This window comes from Trichosurus vulpecula, chromosome X, assembly GCF_011100635.1.
Source record: "Trichosurus vulpecula isolate mTriVul1 chromosome X, mTriVul1.pri, whole genome shotgun sequence".
In the NCBI taxonomy this organism is placed as follows: domain Eukaryota; kingdom Metazoa; phylum Chordata; class Mammalia; order Diprotodontia; family Phalangeridae; genus Trichosurus; species Trichosurus vulpecula.
In genome coordinates, this window is record NC_050582.1 from 39,524,717 (window position 1) to 39,547,131 (window position 22,415).

At 45.6% G+C, this 22,415-nt stretch overlaps 1 protein-coding gene across 1 annotated transcript in view; it reads right to left on the reverse strand.

Moving 5' to 3' along the window:
• The window catches only part of LOC118832802 (transmembrane 9 superfamily member 2-like), a 67,376-nt gene extending 59,823 nt beyond the window's left edge, over positions 1 to 7,553 (reverse strand). Inside the window, exons 1-4 of the mRNA XM_036740157.1 lie at positions 7,492 to 7,553; positions 5,375 to 5,468; positions 3,920 to 4,047; positions 3,589 to 3,718 (exon numbers count right to left, since the gene is read on the reverse strand). Of these exons, the coding sequence (XP_036596052.1) occupies positions 3,589 to 3,718; positions 3,920 to 3,945 (156 nt within the window). The 5' untranslated portion in view covers positions 3,946 to 4,047; positions 5,375 to 5,468; positions 7,492 to 7,553. The remainder of the gene's footprint in view (positions 1 to 3,588; positions 3,719 to 3,919; positions 4,048 to 5,374; positions 5,469 to 7,491) is intronic.
• Positions 7,554 to 22,415: the final 14,862 nt, after the last annotated feature.

The window sequence follows — 22,415 nt, forward strand, 5'->3', positions numbered from 1 at the left end:
CAAGCTGCCCTCTGAAGCCTTTCACGTGTACCTTCACAGTCTGCCAATGAAGAACAATAACGAGGAAAGGAGAATCAATAAGGTTTTGCATGTGATAGAAATCAGTGCAGGGAGCAAAGCAGGGCAGAAAAAAGTCACCCAAATCAACTCTTGTTTCTACAGGGTCCCCAAGAGGACAAAGGTTCTGGAGCTTCCAGGAGGTGACAAGACTTGCCATACAAGCAGCCTCAATTCCTCTAGCACAGGAATTTGGAAGCTCAGTGTCATGACCCTCAAGGGAAGCCTCCAGACCCCTGCTCACAATCATGGTTCTCAAAGGCAGAGAGTAAAATCTCAAGGATTCCAAAGGAAGCCAATCAGATTGCAAGAAAAGAGTGATCAACAGGCTTTACAAACCAGTTCACAGGCCTCAGGTTAAGGAACCCCATTCTAACACATCCCAATAATGTGGCCCCTCCCTGTTGTTTCTCCACTGTGTTCTCTGCAACTGGTATTTGCTAAATTTGTTTAAGCTAGCCTTATATGAGAGGGAGGAAGGAAGGGGATAAGCAGTTATATAGCACGTACTATGTGCCGGTCATTGGGCTAAGTACTGTACAAATATTGTTTCATTTGTTCCTCACAACAATCCTGCAAGATAGGTGCTATTATATCCATTTTACAGATGGGGGAACTGAGGCAAAGAGAGGTTTAAGTGACTTGCCAAAGGTTACACAGATAATACGTGTCTGAGTCTGGATTTGAACTTAGGTTTTCTTGACTCCAGGCCCAGGGCTCTATTCACCGTACGATCCAGCTGACTAGTTAAGGCATGGTGTTGTGAATAGCGCCAGTCAGAAGCCAGGAAGACCTGAGTTTGAGTCCTACTACTGACATATCCTAGCAATAATGACCCTGGACAAGTGCTCTAGGCAGCACTCTAAGTTGCAGAGAAGGTACTATTCTGCATTGGTAGAGGGAGTTCCTTCTTCAAATGAAATCATAATTCCAGCCCCTATCCCTGGCTTGACATACATACTATACTCATTTAAAGAATGCCTTTAATCTACTCTTTGATAAACCCAGAGAGTCCAGCTTCTGGGCTAAGAACTCACTATTTCACAAAAACTGCTGGGAAAACTGGAAAAAAGTATGGCAGAAACTGGGCATAGACCAATATCTTACACCATATACCAAAATAAAAGTCAAAATGGGTTCATAATTTAGATATAAAGGCTGATAATATAAGCAATTTGGGAGAACAAGGAATAGTTTACCTGTCAGATTTATGGAGAAGGGAAGAATTCATGACCAAACAAGAGATAGAGAGCATTACGAAATGCAAAATGGATAATTTTGATTACGTTAAATTGAAAAGTTTTATACAAACAAAGCCAATGCAACCAAGATTAAGAGGGAAGCGGAAAATTGGGAAAGAATTTTTACAACCAATGTCTCTGATAAAGGCCTCATCTCTAAAATATACAGGGAAATGAGTCAAATTTATAAGAATACAAGTCATTCCCTAATTGATAAATGGTCAAAGGATATGAACAGGCAGTTTTCAGAGGAAGAAATTAAAGGTATCTATAGGCATATGAAAAAATGCTCTAAATCACTATTGATTAGAGAAATGCAAGTCAGAACGACTCTTAGGTACCAAATCTCTTCTGTCAGACTGGCTAACATAACAAAACAGAAAAATTATAAAAGCTGGAGAAGATATGGGAAAATTGGAACATTGTTACATTGCTGGTGGAGTTGTGAACAGATCCAATCATTTTGAAGAGCAATTTGGAACTATGTCCAAAGGCCTACCCCAGGAGGACCTTAGTTCAGATGTGGCCTCAGACACTTAACACTTCTGGCTGTGTGACCTTGAGCAAGTCACTTAACTCCAATTGCTTGCTTTCCCTCCCTCCAAAAAAAATCTAAGTCGAAAAAAGTGCATACCTTTTGACCCAGCAATACCACTCCTAGGGCTGTATCCCAAAGAGATCACACAAATGGGAAAAGGATCTGTATGCACAAAAATATTTACAGCAGCTCTTTTTGTGGTGGCAAAGAACTGGAAATTGAGGGGATGCCCATCAACTGGGGAATGGCTAAACAGGTTGTAGTATATGAATGCAATGGAATACTATTGTGCTATAATAATTGAGGAGCAGAGAGACTTCATAATAACCTGGAAAGACTTACGTGATCTGATGCTGAGTGAGGGGAGCAGAACCAGGAGAACATTGCACACAATTACAGACACACTGTGCGATGACTAACTTTGATAGACTTGGCTCTTCTCAGCAATGTAAGGTTCTAAGACAGCTCCAAAAGGCTCATGATGGAAAAAGTGATTCACATCCAGAGAAAGAATTAGAGTCTGAATGCAGATTGAAGCAAACTATTTGCTCTCTCTCTCTTTTTTTGGTTCTCTTTCTTCTTTCTCATGGCTCATTCCATTGGTCATAATTCTTCTTTACAACTTGACTATTGTGAAAGTAAGTTTAATGTGAAGTTATATGTAGAACCTATATCAGATTGTATGCCGTCTGGGGCGGGGGGAGGGGGAGAAAATTTGGAACTCAAAAACTTGTGGAACTGAGTGTTGTAAACTAAAATTAAAAAATAAATTTAAAAAATAGTAATGGAAAAGTAATGCAAGCATTATTCCCAGATTACAGATGAGGAAACAGAACGGTACGCCTAGTCCATAGTTTCTATATGGAAGAGCTAAGACAAAGTCCAGTGTTCCTTCTACCATACCACACTGCCTCTCAAATAAGCTAATGCTTATGAGTGGAATGTTTCACCACCATAAATCTACTATAAAACCCCAATTAACTGGCAAAAAAAGAATGCCTTTCACACAGTGGTTATTGGGGTGCCTACAAAGGTTTACAAAATAGGCCATATTTATTCTTTCATCTGATCCTCACATGTTAACATAGATGACACTGTGTGATGTAATCATCATCTCCATTTTACAGATGAGAAAACTGAGGCTAAAAGAGTTTAAGTTACTTGTCCAGGATCATATAGATAGTAAGTGTGTGAGCTGGGATTCAAACTCTGGTCTCCCAGACTCCAAGCACAGCCTTCTGTCTCACTATGCCACCTAGCTGCCTACTAAGTTTTTGTTGAATGAATGAACGAAAATCAAGCGTAAGACATCTGCTGCCCTTGGACAGGGATACCAATTTTTTAAAAGAGATCCATCAAAGTGGTTCACCCAAGGGCACACAGTAATTTAGTGGCAGGGCACTGAATGGATGAGAATCTAGGTCTCCTGACTCCTGCTACAATGCTCTTAATAACATTTTGTTGCTAAAGCTCAAAGAAATATCTTCAGAACAAAATATTATAACCTTGCCTGGAGAGAAAGGGATGATAACCAGTTTTCCACCTTTAATTCAGTTATTACTCACAGTTCTTGGCCTACTCATCACTCACAGTTCCTATCTCAGGCTTATTTAAAAGGAATTATTAAGTAGTTTGTTTAAAAGATATAATGCTCAAAAAAGGACAGTCAGTTGTTATCGGGAATGGCACTGAGTGGGCGAGAGAGGCCTCATCCTCTCCGTTGGTGCAGGAAGCTTTGCCCGCCACACTTACATTAATGTTACAAGCATCTTTTGCTCTACCACTCGGGGTAACAAAGCATCCTATTGGAAATCCTGGATTACAGTACTTCTGTCCGTCCTCCACATCATAGCACCACGTTACCGGCATATTATCAATGATCCTGAGGGCACAAAAGAAAGGAATAAAACATGTTAACAAGCATTTTGAAGTGTGTCTCTGAAATGAAGGTATTTCTCATTTTATTTCATGAAGATCAAGCTGCAAAAACAGCTGCAATCTCACAAGTTAGGCCATCTGCAAAAGTGACCTTAGGCCTAAGAAGTCAGGCCACACCACCACCTTCCCACAGGCACCAACCCACCAGTGGTGCTGGTAGTTCAGCTGCATTCCTTTCTTCAAAAAGGCCAGCTTCTTCTTTTCACTCTCGTTTCTGGGATCATAAGATTTTACACACGCTTTCACACATGTTTCTTCACGGTTAAAAGTAAACTTCCAACAAAAAAAAAAGATTTAAGAGATTTATCAGATCTTCTTCCTACATTTTATAAAACTGAATATCAAAAAATAAACACTATGTTATGGAAGTGTTATGGGGGTGGGGGCCATTTCCCAGCAAACTATTTCTCCTTTTCACTTCAATGCAGAATCTAAATAGATACACACATCCCCTCCATTGTTTATCAAATGCATTAAGTCTCTGTCATGGTTTATGCAGTAAACCAAATAATTCACATTTTTAACTATGTGAGATTAAAAAAAAGTCACTTGGGGCCATTTATAATGCTGATGTTGGGTTGTATAATATGGCTCCATATGACAGATAATAAGGGGGGTACCATGGGGGCATAGAGTCAATCCAGTGTATTAACCACCTGAACACTGAACAAGGCTAAAGCAAGGGACACGACATTAGGGCCTTTCATTCTCCCTCACTCACCACCCCAAACGTTGCCTCCATCCACTTCACCTCCTAGTAATATCATGAGTACACTACAACCCTGCCCCAACCCTGTCCTGCTCGGCTACCCAGGTGCAAAATGAATAAGCATCAGGACTCTGAGAGGGCACTTGAACCCCAGAGCAGCAAGAGAGCCAAGCATCACTTTGGTTATTGGTGCCATATTGTTTACTGCAAAGGCATAAACGGCATTCTAGTGGAACTAATTAACCACATTAGGTGGAGGCAGCCTGCATTCTGAAATTGCACCAACTGCAACACGAGATATATCCTCTTTGTATGAGATGCCTGCAGTCCAGCTACCTCTGGCTAACTTTCTTCCGTGGCTTGGCTGGGCAGTACTGTCAAACTTGGGTCCACTGAGGACAGCCCACTTGGCCGTAGGGACAATGCTATCATTGGGGAGTCTCTGTGTGCACAAATTTGAAACTGGAGGATCTTAGCACTGGAAGGACCCTTCAAGGTCATACAGTATCCCCCCTCCCTGCAGCCTGCAGTAATCCTAAGTGACCATCGAAACACCCATTCAGCACCACCCCCACCCTCCCCATATCATTTGCAAGAAGAAGGCAGAGGCCAAATTATGCTTCCTCGTATTATACAGCCCAAGATAGGTACTAGGCAGAATCTATACAAGGCAAGATTAAAAGTTCAGAAAGAAAACAGCATTGCTGTATCGCTAATGGTACTGGGGAGAACCTGACAGCCAATAATTCCATGGTTTTCTTTAAATGACATTAACGACGTTGGATTCTAGCTCCTTTGAAAGTGAACCGAGACTTTGTGCTGTCGGGCAGGAGGAGGAGGCTTTGAGAGGCTTCATCTTTCAAATAAGATTCAAAGGATGGGGTAGATAACCTTGTATGGCGATGACGCTATTCTCTCTCCAAACAGCACTTGGCCAAGATTTTCAGAAGGCCTTTTTTCTTCTGTATCTTGACAAAAGTCAAAGCTGAAAAACAGGAGTTCCACTAAGATATAAAATCAAGAAAGAAATCTATCTTCAAGACACATATACTTTAAATTCAGCTAGACTCTCTCCAATAGGCTTAATAGCTCCATTGCAAGCAGAAAGCCTCATTACTCTAAATTTCACCCTAAAATTCACACAATTGCCCTAAAGACTCTTCATTAACTGTTTCTCCAATCTCCAAAAATATGATCTTATATGGAAACAACAAAGCACTTACAGTAATATGTGACATGCACTACCATGCAGTATGGAAGACTGTCCCCCCACCTCCCAATAATGAGATTGACTTTTTTGAGGTTGACTTTGAAAAGAATTTGGATAACAGCATTCATTTGGAACAACTGCAGGAACAAGCTTTGCCAATTTCAAAGATCTCATTAATATACTTTGGGTCTTTATCATTGATAATGTCTGAGTTTGACAACTCCAACCTAGTTTTAGAACAATTGCAATTATCATCTAAAGACACTGGAGCACCAGCATGATCATCCTAGTCCCAGTTAATAAGCTAACAAATATCTAAGTGTCTGGCAGAACTTTCCTTTTTTTGTTTTTTTCCTCTTTCCTTTTTTGGGGGTTTTTTTTTGGTCCAGATCTGTAATCTCATTGGTGGAAGAAATTCCCTCTAGCAATGCAGAACACCAACTTCTCAGAAAGTTGTGGGAGCACTGAGACTTCAAGGGTCACACAGCCAGGAGGTGTCAGAGGTGAGACTAGAACCCAAGTCTCCTTAACTCCAAGGCCCAGAATTCTAGTCAGCCTCTTTCTTTGCCAAGATAAGCTTTGAAATCAGTACGCAAAAGACAAATCCATGAGAAAGTTTTAAATGTCTACTCATTTCTATGGACGACATTGAGAAATGATAAACATCAATCAATACCCATCAATAAGGGAAAAGAATCAAAAAGGCACCACCACCTCACCCCCCAATCAACCAGCCTACTGAAGAGAGCCCAAAGAGAATCAAGAAAAATGTAAATTAGATGCCAATAAATGCAACTACCACACTTTGAATAACTCATGTGAAGAGGCCACCTAAGCTAGAGGGAGACAATCAGATAGAATGACTTAAAATTGTTTTAAACATAATTAGGAGTAAGGTAGTACCAGGGCAGCTAGGTTGCGCTACAGTGGATAGAGAGCCAGGCCTGCTTCTTCTCAAGTTCAAATCCAGCCTCACACACAGTAGTTGTGTGACCCTGAGCAAGTCATTTAACCCTGTTTGCCTCAGTTCTTCATCTGCAAAATAGGCTGGAGAAGGAAATGGCAAACCACTCCAGTACCTTTGCCAGGAAAACCCCAAATGGGATCATGAAGAGTCAGACATAACTGAACAAAGGAACACAAGAGGGACTCAAAATCAGTGGAATCAAACTCAAACAGAATCCAGGACTCTGCAGGATCCCGGCAGGTGCACAATGACTTAGAAATCCCCACATCAAGATTATCCACGTTCTAGTGTATTCTTTATTGATTTTGTTAACTATTTCTCAGTTCCATTTTTATCTGGTTCTGCCCACTCTGAGTGCTACAATGCCACTTCTGCCCTAAATCATTCTCTTTTCTAAGACACATCATTTACTATTACTCTCAAATTACCAATCACGTATAATCTTGATGCTGATGACCAAGAAACTAAGCATTTTTTATATACCAAAAAATTAGGTGCTATGGAATAAAAGGTTTGAGGAAAGTAATGAAATTTTGGAAACAAACCCAACATTTTCCAGAGTTGTTAAAAAATAGTCAAATGTTTTATAAATCGATTTATAATTAACCTTCCGGGGAAAGGAAAAACGGAGAGTCACTTGCTAGAAATCCTGGCCCAGCATTTGTGTCTCAGTTTGAGCAGGCTCTTGAGATTGCCCTCACGACTTCCTTTGTTCCAAGGATGCCATTACATTCGGATGAAGGAACAGTGTCATTTGGATGCCCTGATAAGAGATAAGGCACATTTGCACATTCTTAGCAATACCACACAGATCATTCACGCCATACTTACGCATCATATTCATAAGGCAAAACTGATTCCACCGAATCCAGTCTGTTCACAAAGAGCTCTATTAAAGGCTGAAAAATGAAAAAATGTTTATTGATAATGGAAAGTACAAGAATATACTGAATTAACTTCAGGCTAATTGCTATCATAAATTTACAGCTCGGTACAGAGAAGCCTCATTTATCCAGCGTTGTGGGGAATGAGATAAGTAAATTTCCCAGTTATCTGGGAATTTTCCCAGATAACCACAGTGTATGGCTTTAAGTATCAACATACCACCACCATGTTTTAGTCATCTGGGCCTATAGGGCTAGGGAATGGACCTAGGAATTCACTGATAAAGGGTCCTCCCAAATGAGGTAGCTTCCCCTGCCAAAAGAGGTTGTCAGATTTCTCTGCAACATCCAAATCTCAGATGGTAAGTGACTAGCTGAGGATTGGTCACCGATTGAGGAAGTATCAAAGGGTGAGATTTAAACCTCTGCCCTCCTGTCTCTGACATCAGTTGGCTAGCCACTGCGCCACACTGCCTTTCCTGGACACCAATCTTTCCACTTTCATCTCCACTTGACATTTATTTTAGAACAAACAAATTGAATTTTCCTTGTGACTCACAATTAGCATTATGAACCCTGATCACCTCTAAGTGAAGTATGTATGTGTTTCATAAGACAACGTGGTCTATGAGGCTTATTTATTCTTACATTAAATGGCACCTGAGAGCTCTATCTTCTGTTAGCTATGGCCATTTGTCAAGCGTCTCTTGCTGCTGGCCACAATTTCATGCTGCCGTCATGGTGACTGACTCCAGCCTCCCCCCCCACCCCCCGCCCCCTCCACCAGACCCTTTCACTCCCTATGAGGCTTTTAATCTACCTTGGGCTAAGAAGCCAGGTAGCCAAGTTCCTCAGGATTACAATTCTGGTATACCAGGAAGATCTAGGAGTTAAACACTGCACTCTGTAATTTACATGTGATGTTAGCCAAGTCCTAATCTCTCGGCCTCATCTTACAGATGAGGATATTAAAGTTCACGGGAAGAAAAAAGGGAGAATGGAAGAGCTGTCTTCTAGTACTGGCACGGCAGCCATAGGGAAGAGGTTTTCATTAGCTTCTAAGGGCAAAATCAGGAACGAGAGGTAGAAATGCAGTCTGATGAGGAAAATTTGCCAATAATTTGAACTGGCCCAAAGTGGAATGGGTCGCCTTGAGAGGAGCAGGTTCCCAGTTACTGGAGGTCTTCAAACGGAGGCTAACTGGAGACCCCATCACGGATGTTGTAGGGAACGTGGTTTCCTGAGGCAGCATGGCCTAGTACAGTGGAGTCCACCACAAAGAGAAGTGGGGGCCATTAAACTGTATATAAGGGGGGCAGCTAGGTTGCATAGTGGATACAGTACCAGCCCTGGTGTCAGGAGGATCTGAGTTCAAATCCAGCCTCAGACATAGACAGTAGCTGTGTGACCCTGGGCAAGTCACTTAACCTTTACTGCCCCCCAAAAAGCCATATATTAGGATCCCCATAGGCTGCCTACTGATTTAGTTTCAAAGTGTCTATGTTTTACTATATTTTTATTTATTTTGTTAAATATTTCCCAGTTACATTTCGATCTTATCTGAACCATACTTGGTAATGTTGTGCCTGCATGTATCCCATGGGTCATAGATCTGATACCTGTGGCCTAGTGGAGAGACTGCTGGACTTAAAGGTCAGGGAGAGCCTGGTTCTAATCCCCACTCAGACATTTATTAGTTGTGTGACCCTGAGCAAGTCCCTTAACCTCTCTGAGCCTCAGTTTCCCCATCTGTAAAATGGCGATAATGGTACCTACCTCACAGTGTTGTGAGAGTGGAATGAAATAACATATGTAAAGCCGTTTGCAAACCTTAAAGTGCTACAGAAATGCTAGTAGTAGTAGCAGCAGCAGCAGCAGCCACAATATTTCTATTCAGATAAGAGTTGGATTATATGACTCTAGAGGTCTTGAGCTTCTCTGTCTAAAGTAAAAATAAACAGACCCTGAGCAAGGGCCTGAATTCCCTCCCTTGGCCACAGAACACAAGCTCTCTAAAGTTTTCCTAGATGGTCTTGGAGAATAGCCCCTCCACCTGCAGCCCCTCTAGCCACGAGCTCCTGTCCTCAGCCATCCTCATTCTCCACTGCCAACCATACGGGGTCCAGCCCTGGGCGCTCTGACCAGAGCAGAAGTGCCCACAGCCACATCTCCCATCCCTCACTACAAGAGCTGAGAAAGTCAGATCACCTCCACACCTCAATAAAGCACTAGGGGAGGCTCTTAGCCTATGGAATAGCATTAGCAAGGTAAGGAACCGGGAAAAAGAACAGAAGTGTTCTCCTCGCCTAGGACACTCTCATGTCTATCATTTGAATATGAAGCCACTTCTAGCCCTACACAAAAGGTACAGGGAGGGTTAGTTAAGTTAAGAGGTACCATAACATGTGTATATAGGGGCACCATGACTCAAAAACAGATAGATGCTTCCCTTGCAAAGTAAGTGAAGCAGAAAGTGTGCTATTTTTCATGCCCTAGGAAAGCTGTCTACTTGCAAAAGAACTCAGTGATAAATTCTTTTGTAAAGCAAGGGGTCTTCTTCTGACCCAGATAAATCACCCCTTAAGTTAGCAGCTTTCCACATCTGGATATTGGCACATGATTTTCTTAAAGTAAGGTGCGGCATACATCTGTGCTAATGAAGTAACAAGACAGACCTTTACTAACTGCGGAGGAATTTTCTCTGTAATACTATCAGAAGGCAAAACATCTATGGGTCTTTAAATGAAAATACAGTGGTAAAAATGGCTATAACCAATGAATATGGTTTAGGGAAAAATGAGCAATGAGGGACTTCTTTGTGAATTGCAATCAGCCAAACTCCAATTTACAAATAGCAGAACCAGCAGAATGCATCCCCCTAGTTACCACTGAAATGGCTGCCTCTCATCTTTCCCCTCCTTGCCCCACAATCTTTCTGTAAAGAAAAATGAAAATATACCATCTATGAGGTATGTTAACCAGAGGGGCAGAATGGACCCACCTGGCACACAAGCCAAGAAGGCATTTACAATCTAACATGCAGTTGGGAGTGAGTGGGAGAAAGAAGCAAACACAAGGCAACACCACTGTGGGAGGGCCAGAGACAACTGGTCTTCTGTATGTGAGTATTCTAAGCTGACCCCCAGAATAATGCAAGACCATAGATGTAGAGCCAGAAAGGACCTCAGAAGCCATCTGGGCTGACCCCCTCATTTCATAGCTGAAGAAGCTGAGTCTCAACGAGGTTAAGTGACTTGCCCAGGGACACACAGCTAGTAAGCATCTGAGGCAGGACATTATAATAATAATAATAGCTAACATTTACGCAGTGCTTACTAAGTACCAGGCACGGTGCTCAGGGCTTTACAATTATCTCATCTGATCCTCACAACAACTCTGGGAGGGAGGTGCTATTATTATTCCCACTTTACAAATGGAGAAATTGAGGCAGCTAGCAGCAAAGTGACTTGCCCAGGTTAACACAGCCAGTAAGTGTCTGAGGCTAGATTTGAACTCAGGTCTCCCTAACTCCGAATCCAGCATTCTCCCCACTGCACCACCCAGTTGCCTCTCCACTTCATCAACAGAATCATTGCATGGCAAAGCTAGAAAGAATCTTAGCAACCATTCAGGCCAAATCTCTCGTTTTACAGATGAAGAAGCTATGTTGCAGCAGGTCCAAAAAGGTAAACTGAGGGTTGGCAGTCACTGGGCACAGGCAGCCCAGTGACTTCTGCACAGGCCTCCTGCTAGTTACTGCATGATTGCTGCCTCAATGCCTCAGCCTGGTAACAGGTATTATGGAGGTAAGAAAATGGAGGAGATGGCCCCTACCCAGATCATAATCAAATAAAGAAACTGCATATTCTGTACTGATAAAAAGAAAACATGTGTGGAGTTGGGGAAATGCCTGGGCACTCAAATGGAGCCCTGCTCTCCTCAAGGTGGGTGTTCCCTTCAACAGTGCAGATACCTGCCCAGCCTGAGCAGCTCATTCATGGCGTCCCACAGAGTCACTTGACAGGGTCCCCCCAATACACTGGGGGCTCTCCTCCCTTCCTTCTGATGGTGTAAGGCTGTCCAGCGGCCATCCTGATCCCTCACCATGGGACCAGCCCACCTCCTCTTCTTATCATGCCTTTGTCTGAGCACACAAGTGTCCATCCCACCCCCATCCCCATCCCCCCTCCCTCTCCCCCCCCCCCACTGTTCTTAGAAGTTTCTCCTTAGCTACACTTTGCAGCCTGCTTAGCTCTGCTTAGCCCTACCATGGTACTTCCTATTGAGTTCTGTGTGGGGCACCTGAAAGTCACAGGGGCACATGTCAGATTCTTTGGGCCATTCCCATGAGCAGAGATTTGTATAAAAATATGCCAGACTGAAAAGAGGGCAATACTGGCTACTATATAGTCTGATGAAGCTTTGTGGGACTCTCTTCCGGAGTACTTGGAAACTCACACTCACAAGTACTCTGTGGGTCTGTACTCCTAAGATTGCAGCTCAGGAACCCCCAGTGACAGGTTCACCTTCAATAAGCACCTGCTTGACTCAGCTCAAAGCCAAGGCATTTATTAAAATAGCACAATATTAATAGCAGTAACAAGATATCCTCTCCATAAATCTAGGATACATCCTTCTACAAAAACACAGTGGGAAGACTGAATACTAGTCCCAAGGCAATTCACACCCCCAGAGCTGCAGGTCCCCAATGTCTTTTCTCTTCTTGTGGTGTACATGCACAGCTGGGAAAGCTGCTCCACTGAGTTCCCTGGCTTGGCTTAACTGGCACAGAACCTCTGCAACTTTTCCCCAGCTTTGGGATCAGCTAACATCCTAGCCTGGGGCAGCTAGGGGGCACAGTGGATAGAGCACCAGACCTGGAGTCAGGAAGATCTGAATTCTAATGTGGCCTCAGACACTTCCTAGCTGTGTGACCCTGGGCAAGTCACTTCAGCCTGTTGGCCTCAGTTTCCTCACCTGTAAAATGAGCTGGAGAAGGAAATGGCAAATCACTCCAGTATCTCTGCCAAGAAAACCCTACCCCCATGGACAAGTTTGACCCTACTGAATGACTCAACAACAACATCGTAGCCTAGGCTACTGCTATGCATTTTCAGAACCTACAGACCAAGAACCTACAACCGAGGACCAGCAGGAATCTTAAGGATTTGAGATGCTAAGCCAGGGGTGGGGGACTGGATTCCAGCTTCAAACTCTCATCTGGACTACTTGGCAGGCTCTCCCATGGGTCCAGGGAATGGGTGAATAAAAGATACTTAGATAGTTTTTTAACCTTTTCACAGACAAACAGAATATTCAAAAGTCTAAGCACCTTACAAGGTACAAAGTGGGCCATTTATACATCTCCAGTGCCTCTCTATTGCTCAGGGGAGGGATAGGGAACCGGTGGCCTCGAGGCCACATGTGGCCCTCTAAGTCCTCAAGTGCGGCCCTTTGACTGAATCCAAACTTCACAGAACAAATCCTCTTGATAAAAGGCTGCAGGTCCCCCACCCTTGGCTTAGCGTCTCAAATCCAAATTCAAAGCTCTTCATAATCTGGTTCTGACCTATTGTTTCAGACTTATTAGACATTACTTCCTTTTGGGCAATCTAGGGTCCAAACAAACTGAACCCGCTTGCTGTCCCTCCATTTCTCCACTTCTAAACAAACTGTCCCCATGCCTGGAATGCGCTCCCTCCTCACTCCAACTTAGAAGCTCTGGCTCGCTTCCAAGCTCAGCTCAAACATCACCCGCTACAGGAGGCCTTTTCTGATCCCCTGTCTCGGGTGGTCTTTTCCTCATCAGTCACTGCTTTATTTTGACTTCTGGCCAAGAAACGGAAATTCTCCAGGCCCAGAGAAGTGTGCCTGGCATCTGGGAGGATCAGAGAGGGGCCTTGGCAGCTTTTGACCTCCCAGCACTTACTTTTCATCTGAGATCCAGCCAACTAGAATTCAAATGGTTCAATCAACCCCACTAGAAAGAGTCCTAGTCTGAGGTGAGGACTGAGTGCATTCCCTGCATGAGGACAGCTTACACAAAGGGAAGGGGATATAAGACACACTAATAGAACTCTGGGGTTTGCTTTCGACTTTTAATAGTGTGGAGATAACGTCGGCTACACTTAAAAAGCATTAGCTGCTAAATGTTGGGTAATGAGCAGGAAAGCCTGATCACCTCTCCATCTTTGGACTTAGTCCCATGAACTGCCTCCTTGCCCTCCTTCCCCCCCAAAATGTTCTTTGTATATGCAAAGATGTGCCCCATTTGGATTTCAGCCAAATTTAAGTATGAGAGACAAAAGAAGGCCTTCCCACCTAACCAGAGGCCTAGAAGCGAGAGCAGCTCCAAGCCAGGTGAAGAGGCCAGGAAAACAACGAATTTGCCTCTAAGGTACAGACTTCATCCTTACCTTTGTCTCTAGCCACTGTCTACTTGAGATCCTCAAAGTGGCCTGGAAAATAAAACTGGCTCCATCAGGATTGAACAAATTAAACCAAGGGAGAGTCCCTGAATGAGGAATCTAGCTCTAAGCCAGGAAAAAATTGTGGAACAGAAGAAGCTAGACACCTCCTATCTCCAACCTGGATGCTTTGAGGGGGGTCAAAGAAGAAAATCTGCTAAATCTAGGCTAAGAGTCATAGCCCTTGCTTAAAAAGCAGTAGTACCTCAACACTCCAGCTGCGGCACCACTCCTGCTCATTATCGAGTAAGGCCGAGGGGATCAGCAGAGACGGTGCTCAACAGCAGCATTTGAGCCTAGTGAGGAGCCAGCTTAGCAGCCAAAGGCCCACCTGGCAGGGGAATGACCCACTGGGATAAGATGCCAACCTCTATAAGGAACACAGTAGAACGATATTCATCACCCATGCCATGTCACAAAATTTGTAAGGAGAAAAAAGAGACATTGAGGCCCTGCAGCTGCCTTGGCCAGATGGGTTCCCTACCCACTGCCCTTCCCTACCCACTTCCCACCGCCCTTTAATTTCCTTCACTCCTCCGAGGCTCCATATGTGCTTCTGTGGCCTCCTCTACCACGCCCCAACAGCAATAGGGGTGTGCCTCCACGCTGGAAAGATCTCCAGACCCCAGTGGCCCCCTCGTTCCAATTGGTGAGCTTCTCCCAGAACTCAGTCGTCACCAAATGCTTACTCCTTCACTCCTCTCTGGACTCTGAACTTCTACAGCTTCTCCATATGCACCCCGCCCAAGTGCTTTCCAGCTTCCTTTCATGTGTAGTCTTCCCCCAAGAGAAGAGAAGCTCCTTGGGGGCAGAGATTGTCACTTTGTTTATATTTGTACTCCCTGAGCTTAACACGGTGCCCTGGAACATCCTAAGTGCTTAATAAATGTTGACTTGAGTGTCTCCCCTCGTCCCTCTCACTCGATATCCTAGGAGAGTGTAACTGTTGCTCTTACTGTGCTACTTGTTGAGTCACATGCAACTCTGTTGATCCCATTTGGTGTTTTCTTGGCAGAGATACTAGAGTGGTTTGCCATTTCCTTCCCCAGCTCATTTTGCAGAGGAGGAAACTGAGGCAAACAGGCTGAAGTGACTTGCCCAGGGTCACACAGCTAGTAAATGTCTGAGGTTGGATTTGAACTCAAGTCTTCCTGACTCCAGGCCCTCCACTGACTATTTTACCACCTAGCTTTCCCCTCCCTTCTTCTCCTCCCTTCACTTGACTAAATGCTAAAGAACTGGGTCTACTGGCTGATTTGTAAGGGTCCCCATCAGTGAAGACCTGTGAGCTGGTTTAGGAGGATAGCCGCCCACAGCCTTACTCCTGATTCCAATCCTGAAAGTAGCAGAAGCTATACCTCTAGGTATCCAACCAGCTAGCGTCAATACGTCAGGAGGATGAACCCAGATGAAGTATTTCATATATGCATTTACACACATACATTATGGGGGGGAGGGGGCCAGGTGTTTCAGTATTATCTTTCTATCTCCGGTGTGTATATGTATATATACATGTATATGTGTCCCAGTACAAACTTACATGCATATATGCATACATGTATATTATGTGTGTACATGTTTATGTGTATGCACTAGGGATCCGAAGACAATAAATACTGAAATAACCACCTCCTCCCCATGCTTCCCTTCATATAAATGGCAGAGCCTTTGTAACCCCAGCACCTAGCATTACTCAATAAATGCCTGTTGATTGAGGCCCAGACGTAAAGGACTTGTCCAAGGTCACCCTTGTAGCAGAAATGACATTGGAAGCCAGGCCCTCTTGACAATAATTTCCGATATCTGCCATCTGTACCACCTTAAGGCACCAAAGCCTCCTAAAGGCACCTTTAAATTTAAATGTGGCACACCTAGGCTTCCTACTTCGGAGGCATAAGAAGTTAGCAGTCAGGGTGGCCAAATCAAAAGCCTCCATCACAAGTTTCCAGGCAGGAGGGCATTCCCAAGGTTACAGGTTGAAGCCTAAAAAGCGGGAGGAGGAGGGGGAGGTGACCACGGGATGTCGCTTAGGAGTCTACCTTCAATTCTGATGACTGCCTCCAAATGTGAACTTTCTCAGCAGGGCCACTTCGATACCACAAATGGATGGTTAAAGAGGCTGTTTTCCCAGCTAGGTTTCTTTGGTGTTAGGAATAAGGAAACAGGAGAGAAAAATGGTTCGTTTCAGCCATCCCTTTATGCTATATTGGCCTTACAGGACGTTCACTCAATAAATTGAAGATGCTTCTAGAACTGCATAGAGTCAGTCAGCTCTGGGTTTTAATCATTGTTTTTTGTTTGCAAATTGACTGATGAAGAGACAGAAGGGTTTTGTCAGCTAGGAGAAGCTGAGTGTGGTAGCATTGGACAGGGCAGAGGGCTTTCGTGGAGTTGCTGGAGGAGGGGAGGGCAAGGAAAACTGAGTTTGTGGGCAGATTTCCTAGCTGAGGCTCACAGGGAAATGCCTGTTTGCACAGGCAATTCCGGGAGGGAGGGACGGATGGACGGATGGAGGGAGGAGGGGCAGGGATGAGCTGCACGGCATGTTTGCCAAGGGAGAGGGTTCTGGCCAGAAAAGGAGGATGAAGGGGTGTGCACGGAGCAGACTCCAGGGACTAGATCGGGGAGGCCAAGTGTACCTCCTGTTATTTCCCCAAACAGGTTCAAGGGACGCAGTTTTCACAGGCGAGGACTGCCAGGCGGGGCTGAGCCCCGATCCTGTCCGGTCCTGGCAGGTCCCCTCCTGTCAGTCTTGCCTCACCCATTCCTCGAAGTGCGGTCCCATCCGTCCCTGGCTGATCCCGTCCAGTCCAGTCCCGTCCCGTCCCGTCCCGTCTCGTCCCGTCCCATTCCATCCCCTGCATTGCCGTCCGATCCAGTCCTTTCGGCTTAATCCCATTCTACCATCCCGCGGAGTGCCGTCCAGTGCCCTTAGGTCCCGTCCCGTCCCCTCCCCTATCGTCCTGTGCAGCGCAGGGCCATCGGGTTTGGGGTGGACCCCACCCCTGCCCTCTTCCCCGTCTCGGCTCCCGCCGTCGGGCTCACCTTGCAATTGGAGGTCTCTTTGCCCGCCTCGCAGAAGCTGACCGGAGCCAAGCCGGGCAGGTAGAAGGCCCGGGAGCCCCCGGGGGCAGCCCCGGCGAGCAACACCACGAGCAACAACCACCCCATGCCGATCCCGGAGGGAGCGCGGCGAAGGCGGCGCCCGTGGTTACCGGGCGTGCTCATGCTTGAGGCTGGGCTGCAGCTGCTGCGGCGGAGCGCGAGATAACCATGGGCCGGGGGGAATTGAGGAGGGGGGCGGGGGGGGGGCGAAAGGCTAGGAGGAAGAGGAGGAGGAGGCTGCAGCGAAGAGGACGGGTCCCGGGGCAGCTGGCCGGGGTGCAGGAGGAGAGACCGGGAAAGAGGCGGGGCGCGCGCGCACGATGCGTGCGTGTGTAAGTGTGAGTAAGTGTGTACTAGTGTACAAGGGGAGAGGGAGTAGTGTGTGCCCGCGGAGAGGCGGGACGAGGTGAGAAGAGGCGTGCCCAGGCACGGGTGGGAGAGGGAGCGCGCGCGCGCACGCGCGAGTTCGAGCCCCCGCTGGTGCGCGCCTCGGAGCTCCCTAGAACCCAGAAGGTCAGGAGAGAGGCGGGGCCCCGACTTCACAATAGCCCGCGCGCTCCTGAGCGTGCCCTCCTCCTGGCACGTGGCGCCATTTTTATTTCGGGCACTGGAGAAGGGGATGGGGGGCACAAAGCATCGCCTCCGCTTCTTCCCTCCTCTCCCCTCCCTCTCCCCCTGCCCATGCTGCCCTTTCTCTTCCCGTAAGTTCCCCCTTACCCCGACTGGACTTTCGGGAGGGGGGGTGTGGAGAATCCCTCTACAATGCCCCTCCCAGTTGACCGCTCTGCTTTTGCCAGTAATAGGCTCCCATAGAACAAACCAACGGGGGGGGGGGGGGAGGGGGCGGGACAGAAGGTCAAGGTAGGGAAATTCTAGCCAGGCTGATGGCGGGGAGGGGAAGGGGAGGAGGAGATGGTATTCCCGTGCTTGTCCCCTCTATTGTAACAAAAGCAAACTATGTTTGTAGAGTGCTTTCAGACTCACGATGAACACTTTACATGGACTGCCTTTGACATAAAACTTAAGAAAGGTAAAAGGGAAGAGAGTGGAGTTGGGAGACAAAAGGACCGAGGTGGCCAGATGTTCTCTGGAGTTGGGCAGTCGCCCCAGCAAGGGGTTACTGCATCTTTCTCCTAGCTGGTCTGTTGATCGACAGGCTCACTTTAAAACAAGAACAAAAGCTTGCACCTTCTAACCGGCCAAGAGGACAAAATTGGGGCTTGAGCCCTGAGACTGCAAAAAATGGTAGGGGAATCTGGAGGGAAGAGGTATGTGACCTTTATAAGGAAGGGAGAGGGGAGGGTTAGAGAAGGGAAAATGGATCTGAGGATTGAAGAGGCCTTGTAAAAAGATTTGGAAGAGCCTCTTGGCATGGTTGGGTACTATTGTCCTGAGAAAGAGGAGGTGAGAAATAATCCAGAACTAGGGAATACTATAGGGACAAGTGTCCTGTTCAGAAAGAAGGCAAGGTAATCAAAAGATTATACCAGAAAAAAAGGTTACACAAAGCATCCCCACCCACTCTGTGCCCTCACTCTCTGAAAAATCATCAGACACTGATTCTACTGGGCCATAAAAAGGAAAGGGAAAAAATGGAAGAGGGGAAATAAGATACAGGCAGTACAGAATTGTTTAAAAGAAGAATGAGGTTCCTTACCAGAGGGAAAGGATGCAAACTCAGCTGAGTTCTCCTCCCCTCCAGGAAAGTTTACTCTGGCCAGAGACTCCAGTAAGAATCATCCCCACAGGAGGAGCATTGGGGGTCTACCCCGAAGTGGAGGGGAGGAAAGAGACAAAATGATGTGAGAAACCAAGGTAGGGAAATTCCACTGGGGGAGAGGGGCAGACAGACAACTGGGAATTCCAGAGAAAAGTTGAAAGACAAAAAGGCCAAGGGGAAAATCCTGAGTAAATCCTAGGTCACAGATAAATAAACCAAGAGACATGATCATGTAGGTGGAGGGAGAACGAGTAAATAAGTACAGAAAATCCAGAACACGATGAACAAGTATTAGACTGTGAAGGTATTTCAACCAAGAGAGCAGACTGGTTCATATGGCTAGAGATGGTGGTTCAGACAGATCCTCAACTAATAGTATTTGAGTGGTTCCAGAAGAACACCGATACATTGCAGGGGGCAGGCACTTAGTGCCACAGGACCAAGGTGATAAATGAGACTTTCCTGGGGCCAGCATGGGTAAATGCCTGGGAGAAGCAGGGCAGCTCTAAACACAGAGAAAAGGGAAGACTGTGGGGATCATAAAGGTACAGGCTATATGGAAAAGAGCTGTACATATAAAACATCAAAAAAGAAGCAGCACCTGACTTGAGCCTTCATGTTTCACGTTAAGAGGTAGCCCTTCTCCCCACTCATCCAAATGCACAGGTGCTCCCATTCCTTCCTGTCTCCTCCAGCAGATTGCCCCTGCTGCCAACTCTACTCGCTCACTAAGATTTAATCTACCTGTCTATACCTGCTGCTTCCCTACTGCCTGCAAACACTCCCATGTCTCTCCCATCCTCAAAAATTCCTCACTGGATCCCTCCCTCCCCGCTAGCTCTCTTCTATCTCTTCTCCCTTTCATGGCTAACTTCTTGAGAAGGTCTTCTACAACCAGTACCTATACTTCCTTTCCTGTCCCTGTCTTTTCAACTCTCTGTAGCCTGGTTTCTGACCTCAAAGTTTCAAAATTTCAAAGTTACCAATGGTGTCATGGTGAAATTTAATGGTCTTTTCTTAATCCTCATCTTTCCTGACCTCTCTGAAGCTTTTGACACTATTTATCATCCTCTTCTCCTGGACAGGCTCTTCTCTCTTGGTTTTCTGGACACTGTTCTCTCCAGGTTTTCCTCCTACCAATCTGACTGCTTCTTCTCATGATCCTTTGCTGGATCTTCATCCAAGTCATGCCTGCTAATTGTAAGTATTGCCCGAAGTTATGTCCTGTGCCCTCCTCTCCTCCATTCAAACTCTACATTTGGTGATCAGCTTCCATGGATTCATTTATCATCTCTATACACATGATCCTCAGATCTCTTTATCTAGTCTTAACCTCTTTCCTAACTTTGAGTCTCACTTCTGTCCATTGGTCACCTTAAACTCAACATGTCCAAAATTGAACCTATTATCTTTCTCCCCAAATCCTGCCATCTTTCTAGTTTACTATCCGTGTTGAGGGTGCCACCATCCTCTCAGTTATCCAGACTCATGACCTCGATGTCGTCCTCAATTCCTCACTGTTATCAAATCTTGTCAATTCAACCTTCCCAACATCTCTCCTATACATCCCTTTTGTCTCCACTGACACCTGCCGCATTCCTGAACTATTGCAAGAGCCTGCCGGTTGGTTCCTCAACCTCAAGTCTCTCCCTACCACATTTCCATCCTCCAGTCAGTCAGTCAATGAACTTTTATTAAGTGCCTACTGTGTGCCAAGTACTGTGCTAAGCACTGAGGATACAAAGAAAGCCTAAAAGACGGTCACAGCCTAATTAGAGAGAAAATATGGAGACAACCATGTCCAAACAAAGCTATATCCAGGACAAATTGGAAATAATTACCAGAGAGAAGACACTAGAATTAAGAGAGATTAGGAAAGGTTTCCTGTTGAAGATGGTGGTTTTAGCTGGGATTTGAAAGAAGCCGGGAGGTGGAGATGATGAGGGAGAACATTTCAGGCCTGGGGGACAGCCCCCATCAAAATGCCTAGAGTTGAGAAACAGTATCTCTTTCAACGAACAGCAAGGAGGCCAGTAGTAGTGGATTGAAGAGTGTGTGGCTGGAGGGGGAGGGGTTAAGATATGAGACTGGAAAAATGGGGAGACAACAGGTTCTGAAGGGCTTTGAATGCCAAACTGGGGGTTTTCCATTTGATCCTGAAGGCAACAGGAAATCACTGGAGTCGATTGGCAGGTCAGACCTGCATTTTCAAAAGATCACTTTGACAGCTTATTGGAAGGTAGAATAGAGGGAAGAAAGTTTGGGGGCAGGAGGACCAACCAGCAGGCTCTTTCAGTAATCTAGGTGTGAAGAGATGAGGGCCTGTACCAGGGTAGTAGCAGAGGAGAGAAAGGGGCTATTGTGACATTTCAAAAGTTCGAGAGGCATAATTTCTGGGTAATTAGTCATTTTATTAATAATGCACTAGCATTTTAATAAAAGAGGTCAGTGGCACTGTGAAATGCCAAACACCTTCATTATCGTAGACTCACAGCTTATATGCCTTTGGAAAAGTGGGTATTCCAGAGGGTAACAATCAACTCTAATTAATTAATTATTAAAACCATTAATGAGGGAATGAATATTCCAATGCAGGGCAGAGAGAATGACCTATCACTCTAAGACAAAGAGACTGTCTCTATACTCAGACCACCCCCAGCCTTGGGCAATCTAGACCAAGGATCTACCTCCACCCAAACTTGCTTGAGTGAAACAAAATGGACTTCCCCACCTTAGATTAAATTCCTTGTAAGGTTGGGTAGGGTCTGACCAAGATGAAGGAGAGTTATGTCTTTCAAGAGACTGAACTTTGAAGTGAAGACTATAGAAAAAGGGGGAACTCTGGATCTCCCCAAATCATTGGTTATTAATAATCATTTCTCTCACTATGTAAGAGATGTTTCAAAGGTAAAATCAACTGGCCTTGACAACAGATTGGATGGGGGTGGTAGGGCAAGGGAAAGGGAGGAAAGATGCCCCCAAGGTAGGTGGCAAGCACTAAGCTGCCAAAGTGATCTTCCTAAGGCACACATCTGACTGGGTCACACCTCCACCCCCTTCCCTTTCAATCAACTCCAATGGCTCCCTATTACCTCCAGGATCAAAAATTTAGAAATCCTTATTCAGCTTCTAAAGCCTCCATCATAACCTGGCCCCTTCCTATTCTAGTCTTCTTACACCTTATTCCCCTCTGCATTCTGTGAACCAATGACTCGGGGCTCCTTGCTATTCTTTGAACACAACATTGTTCCGTTTCCCATCTCCTTGCATTTTCACTGGCTGTCCCCCCCATACCTGGAATGCCCTCTCTCCTCCCCTCTGCCTCCAGACTCCCTCAGTTTCCTTCTAGCCCCAGTGCAAATCTCACCTTCTGCTAGAAGCCTTATCTGATCCTCCTTAATCTTGGTGCCTTCCCTAAATTTATCTCCACTTCATCAAGAATCCGTTTTGTTTGTCTATAGCTGTCTGCACCTGCAGTCTCCCCAATTAAAGTGGGAGCTCCCGGAGGGCAAGAACTGGGGCTTTGCTTTTATATGTATCCCTAGCATTCAGCACACTGCAGTCACATTGCAGGCACTT